The sequence below is a fragment of the Phoca vitulina genome, unplaced genomic scaffold, assembly GCF_004348235.1.
Source record: "Phoca vitulina isolate PV1807 unplaced genomic scaffold, GSC_HSeal_1.0 scaffold2, whole genome shotgun sequence".
Lineage (NCBI taxonomy): Eukaryota > Metazoa > Chordata > Mammalia > Carnivora > Phocidae > Phoca > Phoca vitulina.
The window spans coordinates 39,606,798-39,618,790 of NW_022589705.1; the positions used below are offsets into that span (position 1 = coordinate 39,606,798).

General features: G+C 42.7%; 1 protein-coding gene across 4 annotated transcripts in view; it reads left to right on the top strand.

Moving 5' to 3' along the window:
- Positions 1-8,684: 8,684 nt before the first annotated feature.
- Positions 8,685-11,993, top strand: part of SLC44A5 (solute carrier family 44 member 5) — a 351,239-nt gene continuing 347,930 nt past the window's right edge. For 2 of the 4 annotated variants that reach the window (XM_032425923.1, XM_032425947.1), the window contains exon 1: positions 8,685-8,906. In XM_032425923.1, the coding sequence (XP_032281814.1) occupies positions 8,873-8,906 (34 nt within the window). In that variant the 5' untranslated portion in view covers positions 8,685-8,872. The remainder of the gene's footprint in view (positions 8,907-11,993) is intronic. The other 2 variants (XM_032425932.1, XM_032425957.1) reach the window with 1 other exon arrangement.

Consider the following 11,993-nt stretch of genomic DNA (forward strand, 5'->3'; position numbering starts at 1 on the left):
GAGACTACTACGAATAATTATATGCCAACAAATTGGATAACCTAGAAGAAATGGATACATTACTAGAAACATACTATCTACTAAGACTGAATCATGAAGAAATAGAAAATCTGAACAGACAAATAGCAAGTAAGGAGATTGAATCAGTAATCCAAAAACTCTCAATGCAGAAAAGCCTAGGAGCAGAAGGCTTTACTAGTGAATTCTACCAAATATTTAAAGAATTGATGCCAACCTCAAACTCTTCCAAAAATTGAAGAGGACAAAGCACTCCCAAACTCTTTTTACAAGGCAAGAATTACCCTTGATAACAAAACCATATAAAGATACTATAAGAAAAGAAAACTATAGACCAATATCTCTATGAAATTCTCAATGAAATATGATCAACCCAAATTCAACAACACATTAAAAAGATCATACACAATGATCAAGGGGGATTTATCCCTGGGATGCAAGGATGGTTCAACATATGCAAATCAATAAATGTAATATACCATATTAATAGAATGGAAGATAAAAGTAATATAATCTTCTCAATAGATGCTGAAAAAAATTTGACAAAATACAACATCATTTCATGATAAAAACCCTCAACAAATTTGGCATAGAAGAAATATACCTTAACGTAATAAATGCCATGTATGACAAACCCACAGCTCACATCATACTCAGTGATGAAAGGCTAAAAGCTTTTCCTCTAAGATCAGGAATAAGACAAGAATGCCTTCTCTCACCACTCTTATTCAGCATAGCAGACACTCAAGAAAAATAGAATGAATGAATGACATTCTAAAGAATAAAGGAAAAAAATGTCCTTCCCTATGTAGATGTGAAAATTTGTTAGAATCTGTGGAATGAAAAGGAAGATATTTGGATTATTAACCACTATTAATGAAAAGGGATTCATTAAATATGTATTATATACTAATGTCCTCTCCATAACTTGACATTCAGGGACTCCCTGACCTAATCCCAAATTACCCTATCTTTCAGTACCACCCGTCACTGCTCTAGCCGAAGAGCTACTTAACAGTAAATTAGGAGCTAAGGTCTCATTATAATGGCTAAGACAAAATGTCAACCATCTAGTCAATAGGGAGATAGACATCCACACAATTTACTAAGATATAAGATAAAATAAATATTAATGATAAAGACACAAACAACATGCTATGTAATGAACAAAAGGAACAACTACTTCTTAGCAGAAGATTGCAGTGAATATCATATATTCCAGGGCTTTAAGGATGAATCAGACTTAACAGGTAGAGATGGAAAGTGAAAAAAAAAAATTGTAGAAGGAGCAATGTGAATAAAAGTGAAAATATGAACATACCTGACATATTTAAAGAATTCTGAAGAGTCCGGTTTGGACTAGAACATAGTGTGTTAAGGGCAAAAGTTAGAAGAAAGGAAGCTGGTAAGGTAAGCAGAGGTCAAACAGTGGAAAGCTTTGCAGGACATAAGGAGCTTGTGCCTGTATTATATAAACTTTCAGAGTAGAAGAGTAATGTGCTTTGGTCTCTGTAATAAGAAGATGACCAAGGCATCTGTAAATGTGAACATGGATCAGAGAAATGAGAGAATGGAGGCCGAGAGACCAATCAAGCTTCAAGGAGAAAAGAAAAGAAGATAAGTCAGTAGTGGGATTGCTAGTAACAGAGAAAATCGGGGCTAAGCTAATGAAAAATAAGCTCACAGAAGCCAAAAAGATTAGGTTAGAAGTCATGCTGAGGAGATGTACATGGGAAGAAAGAAAATAATATTCATTGAAACTATATATTTGGATTACTTTCTTGCAGTCCACTCTGTGCATGGCCTGAGTGTAGAGAGCAAAGGGAAAAGTGACATAAGAGGAGGAGGCTGGAAATAGTCATGGGTCAGCTCATTCCCATGTAGGCATGTTGAGGATTTGGGACATTTTTCTATAAGCAGTAGAACTGTATTGCAGTGATCTTAGCTGGAGAGTGAGATGATCAGCCTCCTCTTTTTGTCACAACTATCCCTACTCTGACTAGATTCCAAAATACATTATTTACTTCCTCAAACTCAGCAGGTGACTTTATTTCCTACTTCAAGAGAAAGTAGAAGCCATTAGAAACTTTTCCAACTTTCTGCCACCATCTCTACAAACTGCATCTATACCCACCTGTACCAGTTAGGAAAGTAACTGTATATGTCAGAAGGCACATCAGCAGTTTAAACTATAAGAGTTCATATTTTTTCACATAAAAAGGCTGGGGCCAGAGACTAGAGGGGAATGGTGAAGACTTAGAATAGTAATTGGGGGACTGGGACAGGAGAACTGAAAATAAAAGAAATGAAAGACCCAGCATCACTGGCCATCATAACAGAATATCAGTAATTGCTACTGCTATTATTTTTTTTATCATGTTAGTCATCCAAAGTCCACAAGTCATATCAGTAGACAAGTTGTGACTAGACCAGATTTGTCAATTCAATGTACTTTGTTTTCTTGTGTGCGTGTGTGTATGTGTTTTTTAAGTAATGTCTACACTGGGTTCAAACTCAGGACCCTAAAATCAAGAGTAGCATGTTCTACATCTAAGCCAGCCAGGTTCTCCAATCCCAATTTAATGTCTTTCGGTAACCCTAATGAGGATAATGTTTTTGACCTAGGAAACCAATGCATATTTAATTCTTTGTAAACCATGTGCCCCGTGGCTCCTTACACACTGAATCTGTTATATTCATTGTTTTTGGGAAGGGCTAGAGAAAAGGGCTCTTTGCTTAGTTTTGAAACTCAAAGCCAACTTTCTCAAATCCCTTGTGAAACAATTATTTTGAAATCCAGGCTTTTTGAAAGGTAAAAGAGGCATCTGAATTCCAAAAGTGTCCCTTTAACAAACCAAAAGGAAAGTTTAGTTATTTGAAAATAGAGTTTTACAATAAGCCATTATGGAGAAAGGATGGAGGATACTATCCAAGGAAGTCCCACCATATGAAAAGTAGAATGTGCTAGAGAAAGATTTAAGGGGTGTGTATGAGAGACAAGGCAGGAAGAGATGAGACAGTGTCCTTTACTCACAGTGGAACAGTGGGTTGATAGTTTTGGGGGAAACAGGGGAGCACCACTGGTGAAGAGGTTAGAAGCCTCCAAAAGAAGCCCTTTACTAACATGGGGTAGCCACAGAAACAAACAAACAAAAAATGGCATGGTATATTAGGCAGAACAGTAGCTGGTTTCTTACAGCTGGTGCACATTGCAGAAAAAAATCTAGAGGTTCTTGAGCAATTCTGCAGAGATATAAAGGGTAATTTAGAGTTATAAAGGGTAATTCAGAGATATAAATGGTATAAAGCATTAACATATTTGCCAGAAAGTCATAGCAGAGGAGATCTCAGTAGAGATCTCTGTTCAAGGGTATATCACAGTGGCAACTATGTATAGGCAACTCCAAGTTGAGGTCCAGATGGAGGATATTGAGAAGTCTCAGAAGATCAGCAGCATCATCAGCAGCATCATCAGCAGTGAAAATCAATGTAGACAGCCTGGGCTGCAGGAGGAGATGGCCGTGTTTCTTGAGAGCAATCACCATGCATTGCTTATGCCAAGAGATCAGACTCCTGGTCTCTTTAGCAGTGGTCACAGTGAACATATAGTCCAACGCCCAGAGCACAGGTGAGGCGAGCTATGCATCAGCTAGACATCATATGCATGCGTGGAGAGGACAACATAGACCGGACAACACCTCCAGTCTGCTATTGCTAAAATATTATAAACTTTTGTGCCCAGATCTCAAAAGATGAGAGGGATAAGAGAAAGAATGAGAGGGGGAAAAACCTTGAAAAATTGAGCATTCCATTCAGTTTTCCCTCCCTTTCCCTGTGGTCCTCCGTGCTATTCCTTATGTTCCACACATGAGTGAAACCATATGATAATTGTCTTTCTCTGCTTGACTTATTTCACTTAGAATAATCCCCTCCAGTTCCATCCATGTTGATGCAAATGGTGTGTATTCATCCTTTCTGATGGCTGAGTAATATTCCATTGTATATATGAACCACATCTTCTTTATCCATTCGTCTGTTGAAGGGCATCTCGGCTCCTTCCACAGTTTGGCTATTGTGGACGTTGCTGCTATGAATATTGGAGTGCATGTGCTGCTTCTTTTCACTACATCTGTATCTTTGAGGTAAATACCTTGTAGTGCAATTGCTGGGTCATAGGGTAGTTCTATTTTTAACGTCTTGAAGAACCTTCATACTGTTTTCCAGAATGGCTGTAGCAGCTTGCATTCCCACCAAGAGAGTAAGAGGATTCCCCTTTCTCCACATCCTCGCCAACACTTGTTTCCTGTCTTGTTAATTTTTGCCATTCTAACTGGTGTAAGGTGGTATCTCATTGTGGTTTTGATTTATATTTCCCTGATGGCTAGTGATGTTGAACATTTTTTCATGTGTCTGTTAGCCATTTGTATGTCTTCTTTGGAGAAGTGTCTGTTCATGTCTTCTGCCCATTTCTTGACTGGATTATTTGTTTTTTGGGTGTTGAGTTTGAGAAGTTCTTTATAGATCTTGGATACCAGCCCTTTATCTGTAATGTCATTTGCAAATATCTTCTCCCATTCCGTGGGTTGCCTCTTAGTTTTGTTGACTGTTTCCTTTGCTGTGCAGAAGCTTTTTATCTTGATGAAGTCCCAAAAGTTCAGTTTTGCTTTTGTTTCCCTTGCCTTTAGAGACATGTCTTTTTTTTTCTTCAAAGATTTTATTTATTTATTTGACAGAGAGAGACACAGTGAGAGAGGGAACACAAGCAGGGGAAGTGGGAGAGGGAGAAGCAGGCTTCCCACGGAGCAGGGAGCCCGACATGGGACTCGATCCCGGGACCCCGGGATCATGACCTGAGCCGAAGGCAGCGGCTTAATGAACTGAGCCACCCAGGTGCCCCAGGAATTTTTTTTTTTTTAATGCACTTGTTGACTATCCCATTCTCTTCCCACCATCCTTTTTTTTTTTTTTAACCTTTTTTTAGTTCTAGTCACAGAATTGTAGGTTCCCTTAAAACCTCAGCTGAGGTATTATTTTTTCTTTTTGCACATCAATTTTAAAAATGCAAGATTTTTTTCAAAAGTGGAGTGAGTTCAGATCTTTTGACATCATTTGGTATTAACATGATTAAAATCATTGGGGCTTTTTTTCCTCCCTTTTCATTTCCCCTCAACTATAGTAGTTAATTTATAGTTAGGCATTCAGAATAGAATATTTCAGCAAGAAACACTCTTCTGACGGTTATATTTTTCAACCTTTTTACTGCAATTGCAGTAACATACAATTAGTGACAATTATGCTTTGTGTAGTATGAAATATATTTTCATTTTGGTCTTTAGTATAATATGTATGGCAAGTTCATTTTCCCTGTTGAGCTCACTTGCTACTTTCACATGAGGAACATGTATTCCTTTCCTCTATTCTGATTATCTTTTACTCTATAGGGAGTCTTGACAGGGCTAGAATGATCTAAGGAGAATGATTATACTACATTTAACTAAAGTTGCCATTTTAGCACCATAGCTATTTTTTGAAAGGATTCATTCAGAATATTTCTGTAAGGGAAATAGAGATTAGGCCAATTTTGTCCTTCTTTTCATCATCATCATCTTCATCATCATCAAATAAATGTGTAAGTTTCCTCGTGCCCAGCAGAATCACATGTGACTTAAAAATTATTTATTTGTAGTGATTCTTATTGGTGGCTACAAGAACAGCCAGAAATTTAGAAACACCAATCTCTGGAAATCTCTCTTTAGAAATCATGATTGATTGGACTCAAAATCTTGATAATCTCTAGTTCTGAGGACATGTAGACACCATCAGAATCAGAACTATACCCAAGGATTCAGTTCTATCTCTCTCTGATGATAAAACTCAATTGATGAGATGGTAAAAACAGACACAGAGACACAACCCATAGGCTGCAGTATTACTGGCAAATGTGGCCCATTAGGCCTGCCGTGTTTTGTTTTGTTTTATATGTTAACCAACATCAACAAAGATATTTTAACTGGAAATCTGGATTCCTGACTCCTATTGAAAAATCAAAATCCTGACATCTCTAGGTTTCCATTCCTACAAGGTAACCTGGGACTGTTGCACAATCCCTACCCTTCACTCAAGTACAGCATACGTATTTAGATGGCTTGTGTCATGTATTTTAATAGGCATTCCATTTGTTACTGTTAAACACAAATATGCAGTGCGGGCTAATCAGGTAACACGTGGCCTGGAAGGTGTTGTGACTCTAAAGTCTCTGAGTCTGTTTCCTCATCTGTTCGGTGGGGCTGAATAAACCTCTTGATGATCTCCTGTGATAGTTGTGACCTTCAACTGAGAAAATGCATGTAAAAACACCTTGAAGTGCTACAAGTGTAAAAACATATTAATTATATCCATATGTAAAAAAATAGACATAATTTGTCAACTAAATCTTTGAGTGGCCTCTGCCGAGAATAGTATTGACACCATGGAAGGAGTAAATAGAAAAAAGGAACCTCTCCCTGATCTGAAGCAGAAAGATTTTATTTCATAGGCTGGTATCATGGGAAGAGCCTGGTACTGAGTTAGAAGAGCTGCATTAAAGTCCTGGAGCTGTGTACAAGTCAATGAAACTTCATGAATCTCATTTTCTTACCTATAAAACATGGAAGACAGGACCTGCAATCTAAACTCACAGGTGTGTGGTTGGGATTAAATGAAATAAAGGATGTAAAAGTAATTAATAAATGATATTATTCTAATGAAGGCAATAATTAGTACTTAGTGATAAAATATGAACACATACAATGGACTAAGAATATTTACAAGCCTAATATTTGCACACCTTAAGAGTTTGAAGAGATGACAAAGTAGTTTTTTTTTTTTTTAAGGAAACTCTACCCCCAAGGTGGGACTCAAACTCACTACCCTTGACATCAAGGATAGCATGCTCTGCTGAGTGAGCCAGCCAGGTACCCCGACAGAGTAGTTTTGAATTACTACTCTTACTACCCAGAGACTGGGCCTATTTTGCTAATTAAAATAAGCTTGCTATTTGTTTTATATCCAATGCATGCCTTTGTTGTGAGAGGGGTTGGGTATTTCACATGTTCTTCAGATTACTTACTTCAATACATGATGTAAAGTTAAATTCAGAAAGTGCAAAAAATGTGTTATGATTTTGCGATACAAAAAATCACAGGACATTTATTAGAGCTGGAAGGAATCTTTGAGATGATATTTTACAAACCAGAAAACAGAAGAATAGAGGATTTCTGCAAGTTTTCAGAGCCATGAAGTTCCAGAGCCAGAACTCAAAACCAGGGTTTTGGACTCCAGTGTTCTTTCTGCTATACACCACTGATGCTGGGGCAACTTCTGACTAGTGGTCCTGAATGGAATCACTGGATATTTCGATAATCAGATTAGATTGGAAATGTAGGGAGGGAAAGGAAAGGAGAAGTGTTAAGATCACTGTGAATTAGTAAGTAGGTTTAAGGGAAAACTCAGCTCCTCTAAAGGAAAAAAAAAAAAAAAAGATTTTGTATTCTTTTCCACACCGGTAACCCCCTCCCCATTCTACCCCTTCTGCCCTTCTTTTAAAGCCTGGTTACTATCTTTACATTCTCAGACGTGTCTTAAACTTTTGCATGCCCTTGCAATCCTGGGACACTGGTGAGAGTCCTTCTCTGATCAGCACGCCAGAGGAGAACAGCTCCTCCAGGAAAAGGAAAACTTCCCAAACCCCCAGTCAGGGAGAGAAAGAATGCGGCCGCCGGGACAAAATTTGTACCTGAGGCCAAGAAATCACCCCACCCCCCATCCCAGGCCCTCCAACATCTGAGAGCTTGAAGTTTTCTTCCCTCTATTCCCACAGCCCCAAGGGAACTGTCCTGAGTTCTCGTTACAAAGAGGTTTAGGGCGTGAACTAGGTCGTTCTTCCAAGTGTCTGGAGGTGGGCTGCCTCTGGAATTAAATTTTCCCTCTCCACTAGCTTCCAGTTTCCCTCTTCCCTTCTTGGTTCTGGAGCGGCAGAGGCATCCGCGTGCTCCGAGGCTCGTTCGGAATTGGTGCCCCGAGGAGGCTTTTGGGAGGTCGGTGGCTGGGCCGGGTCGCTGGTGCCCGTGCTCGTTCTCTTGCAGTTGGCGAGAGTTCTTGTTGGCCTATGGGGACGGGTGTCTTTCGCGGCACCCCCCCCCCCGCCCCCCACACCGCGTCCTGCCGCCGGGGAGGGGGTTTCGGAGACCCGGAGGAAAGCAGGCAGGCAGAATGCGGGCTTCACCAGAGTCGGGCTGCCAGGCTTTCCACTTCCTGGCCCCAGAGAGCCGAGGGCTCCCAGCTTCCCCCAGCAGCCCCCCACCGCCGCCGCCGCCGCCTTCCCCAGCAGCGGCTGCTAGATGACGGCGCCGTCACTGGTTGGATTGGAGCTGGCGGCTCAGACGGGACACCGGCGTGGGGGAGTGGGGGAGGGAGGGAGTGTGGGCAAGGGGGAGGTCAGCTCTGGGCGGGCGCGCCGGGGACCCTGCGCTGCCCCCTCCAGCAGCTGGAGCGGCACAGCAGCATCAACAGTCGCCGCCGCAGCCACAGCGGCCACAGCAGCGCGAGCGCGAGGCTCGCAGCGCTGCGCGGCCGAGAGCGGAGGGGCGGCGGCGCCAGCGCCCGCCGAGCCGAGCCGAGCCGAGCGTGCAGCCGGGCGGCCGCCGCCGCCGCCGCCGCTGCCGTCGCCTCGCAGATGCCATCACAGCAACAAAGAGCTTGCTGAGCGGGGAGCCGCGGCGAGAGCTCGCCCTGGAAACCGCCGAGCGGGCTTCGGGAGCTGGGCGGCAGCCGGAGGAAACGCGCGGGGGGTCTGGGGGAGGGGCGGGGGCAGAAGATGGCCAAGAAGAGAGAGCCCCCCAGCAGCAAGGGTGAGTTCCGCTCTGTTCTCATCTCGGCCCATCCCACCTCCCACCCGCGGTCCGCCCCTCGGTCCTGCCTGTTTACATCCAGACTCCGCCAGGTGGAAGGTTGCCTGCAGGGGAAGAGTTTGCCTTCTCGGGGAGGTGGAGGGACCTCAGCGTTGCTGCACCTACCTCCCTTTGCCTCCAGGGAGACTCTGACAGGAGTTTGTCCCGTTTTTCTAACCTGCGGAAACCTGGAGATTCTTTCTATCACCCCACCCCTTTCCTACTCGGAGAGCTTGGGTATCTGTTGCGCGTTCCCCCCTGAAGGCGGTGGGGAGAAAAGAGACTCCTGGCTCGTAGCGTCTCGTCCTTTTAGAAAACAGGCTGCATGTGTGCGTGTGTGTGTGCGCGCGCGCGCGTGTGTGCCAGAGAGAGTGAGTTTTTTCCTTGGTCTCTCCTATTCCCTCCTCCCAAGCTCCCCCCCCCCACCGCCCCTTCATCCCTAGGGTGACAAGTTCTGCATCCATTTTCCCAACCTCCATCCTGAGGAGGTAATAGCTGTCTGCCTCTCCTTTTGCCCAATGGTCAAGAGGAGTTGCTACCAGCCGAGTCCCTGCAGGCTCTATTTCCCCCTTCCCGACCTGGGTAGGCGGGCAGTGACTCTGGCCGAGCAGTCTCCCCCTCTGTTGCTCCTTTGCAACCGGGGGTTCCAAAGTTGGAAAGTTCAGGGGAGGAGAAACGATGGCAGAAAGGACAAGGAAGAGCTTGTTGCTGGGGTGGTCCAGGGCTGCACTCGGGAGGGAGCCTCGTGAGCAGCATCGGGCTTGGCGGGGCAGGAGGGGGGCGGGGCGGAGGGGTGCGTCCCCAGGATTCGCAGAGCGCTGCGCCCTGGGAGCTGGTGTACCGGCCTCAGGCGCCTGAAGCGGGGACTCGTAGACGTCGCAGGTCTCCGGCTCCCTCCTGCTCCCGCGCTCTCGCTGGGGAACCGGCAGTGGCGGAGAGGTTGTCTGCAGCACTGCAGAGAGGTGCAAGTCCGTTCCTTACCGCGCACGTGGAGGATGGCTGTGCGCCTGGGGGTGGGGTGCCGGACCTCAGCAACTTGGGGAGGAGGAAGAGAAGGTGCTTGAAGTTGGATTTCGACCCAATGGGCCTCTTGGCCAGGAGGCGGAGACTTATTGGCGTTAAGGTTATATAAAACAGGACCAGCCCTCTGAGATGGGAACCGGTACATTATTGAATATAATGGCTAGGTTACAGCAGCGCGCTCGGTTTTGACATGCTTCTTGCTTTCTCCCCCAGTCCTGCTTGTGGGAGCTTAGCTCCACTCTAGAGGTCACTAGGGGGACACAACTTTATCTTGGTGCTTCAGCTTGCTTGTTAATTGCTCTGGGGTACTCAAATCACTTACTGGAAAGGGTTTTAAACCATGATCCTTAATCTTTTGGACGACGTTACTACAAAACACCGGTATTCTGGTTGAAACTGTTATATATATATATTATATATATATATAATATATATATAATTTTATTGCAATGTATTTTCTTTAAAATATAGTTCCTGTAAAATAGAAAAGGCCTTAGACCTGATTTTTTGTTCTTCCAATGAATTAGTATATGTTTATAGCGGTAGACGACTGAAGAATGAGAGAATATATTCATCTACAGTTTCTTTACCATTGTATCAGATAATTACTCTAAACCCAGATTGACAAGGTGCATTAGTTGCACTTTTGTTTAGCTCCTTTTTCATGGAACCATATGGCCCAATGAGCAAAACAGAAGGATTGGTTTTCAGCACTGTTGATGTGGCTATCCATTGGCAGGAATACATTTCATATCCACCCCAAACCTTGCAGATTGTAAATGGTCCATGAAGAGTGGAAAAAATTTTACAGTTTTACAGTACATGCTTAGAGACAACCTTACTCTTAAAATTAACCTGGGCAGAAGCGCGCACGCGCGCGCACATGCACGCGCGCACACACACACACACACGAGACCAAATTAATGAGAAGTGAACCAGTATAAGAGGTTTGATGAAAAAGACACCTCCTCTTTAGTCTCCCCAACCCCCCAAAAAACACCAAGAAATTTTTGTTTTGGATGCCAAGATAGGATTGTGTGTATTTTCTTAAATTTAATTTGATAGTGAAATAATTGAAGAATAGTGGTTAATAGAGTTTTGTCATTTAAATGTTAACAGTTCCTCTGGAAGAATTAATAATCAAGCTTTCCTAAGATGTGTGGTTTCAAGAAATTTCATTGCAGTTTTTTAAAAATAAGGTTTTCTTATGCTACATGTTTTCCTTAAAGGGAAAAGTATGTTATTTAGCTCTTACTGACTTGTGGGTATTTTTTCCCCTCTCTACTAATGTTGAGTTTTTTTTTTTTTAAACCAGTTTATTTAATTTTTAGAAGGAAAGATGCTTTTTTAAGCCTTGGAGTTTCACTTTAGCAAAGCAGGTTTAGTGGTGATACTTTATAGATAACAAAAGCAAGCCCAGGAAGTTGTAATCCATTGACCTGCCTCAATTTTTCCTTTTAAGAAAAAAGCTCTACAAAAGCGTCTGACTGCAGGCTTGCTGAACTGCTTGCTCTCAGACATCTGCTTCTAAGCTACAACTAGCTAAATGGGGACTGCCTGGTAGAAAACCAAATTGCTAAATTGCTAGGCTTTTTTTTTTTCCTTTTGGCAGCCTGCTGGGGTAAACTTTGCAGGATAATAAGCCATAGGTTTAACAATATTCTATGCTGTATTGGTTATCATCTTAGGAGAGCTGCTTCTCTGCTTAGATACACTGCATGGGGGAAGAGACCATTTGTTGGAGCATGTGACAGGCAGGTTGCTCATTGGCTTCTGAAGTCCTAGCAATAGATACTACACACCTAGAACAACTAGAAATTGGCCAAAGGGAAATGTAGTTTCTTAACACTGACAGAAGAATAGGATGAGTTGGCAGTATTTCTCAAGGAATTTGAAAAGCTTGATATTTATTTTTTTTTCATTCCTGAAATAAATATTAGATTGATAAATATTCCACTAAATAAAGCTTGATATTTATTTTTTTTTCATTCCTGAAATAAATATTAGATTGATAAATATTCCACT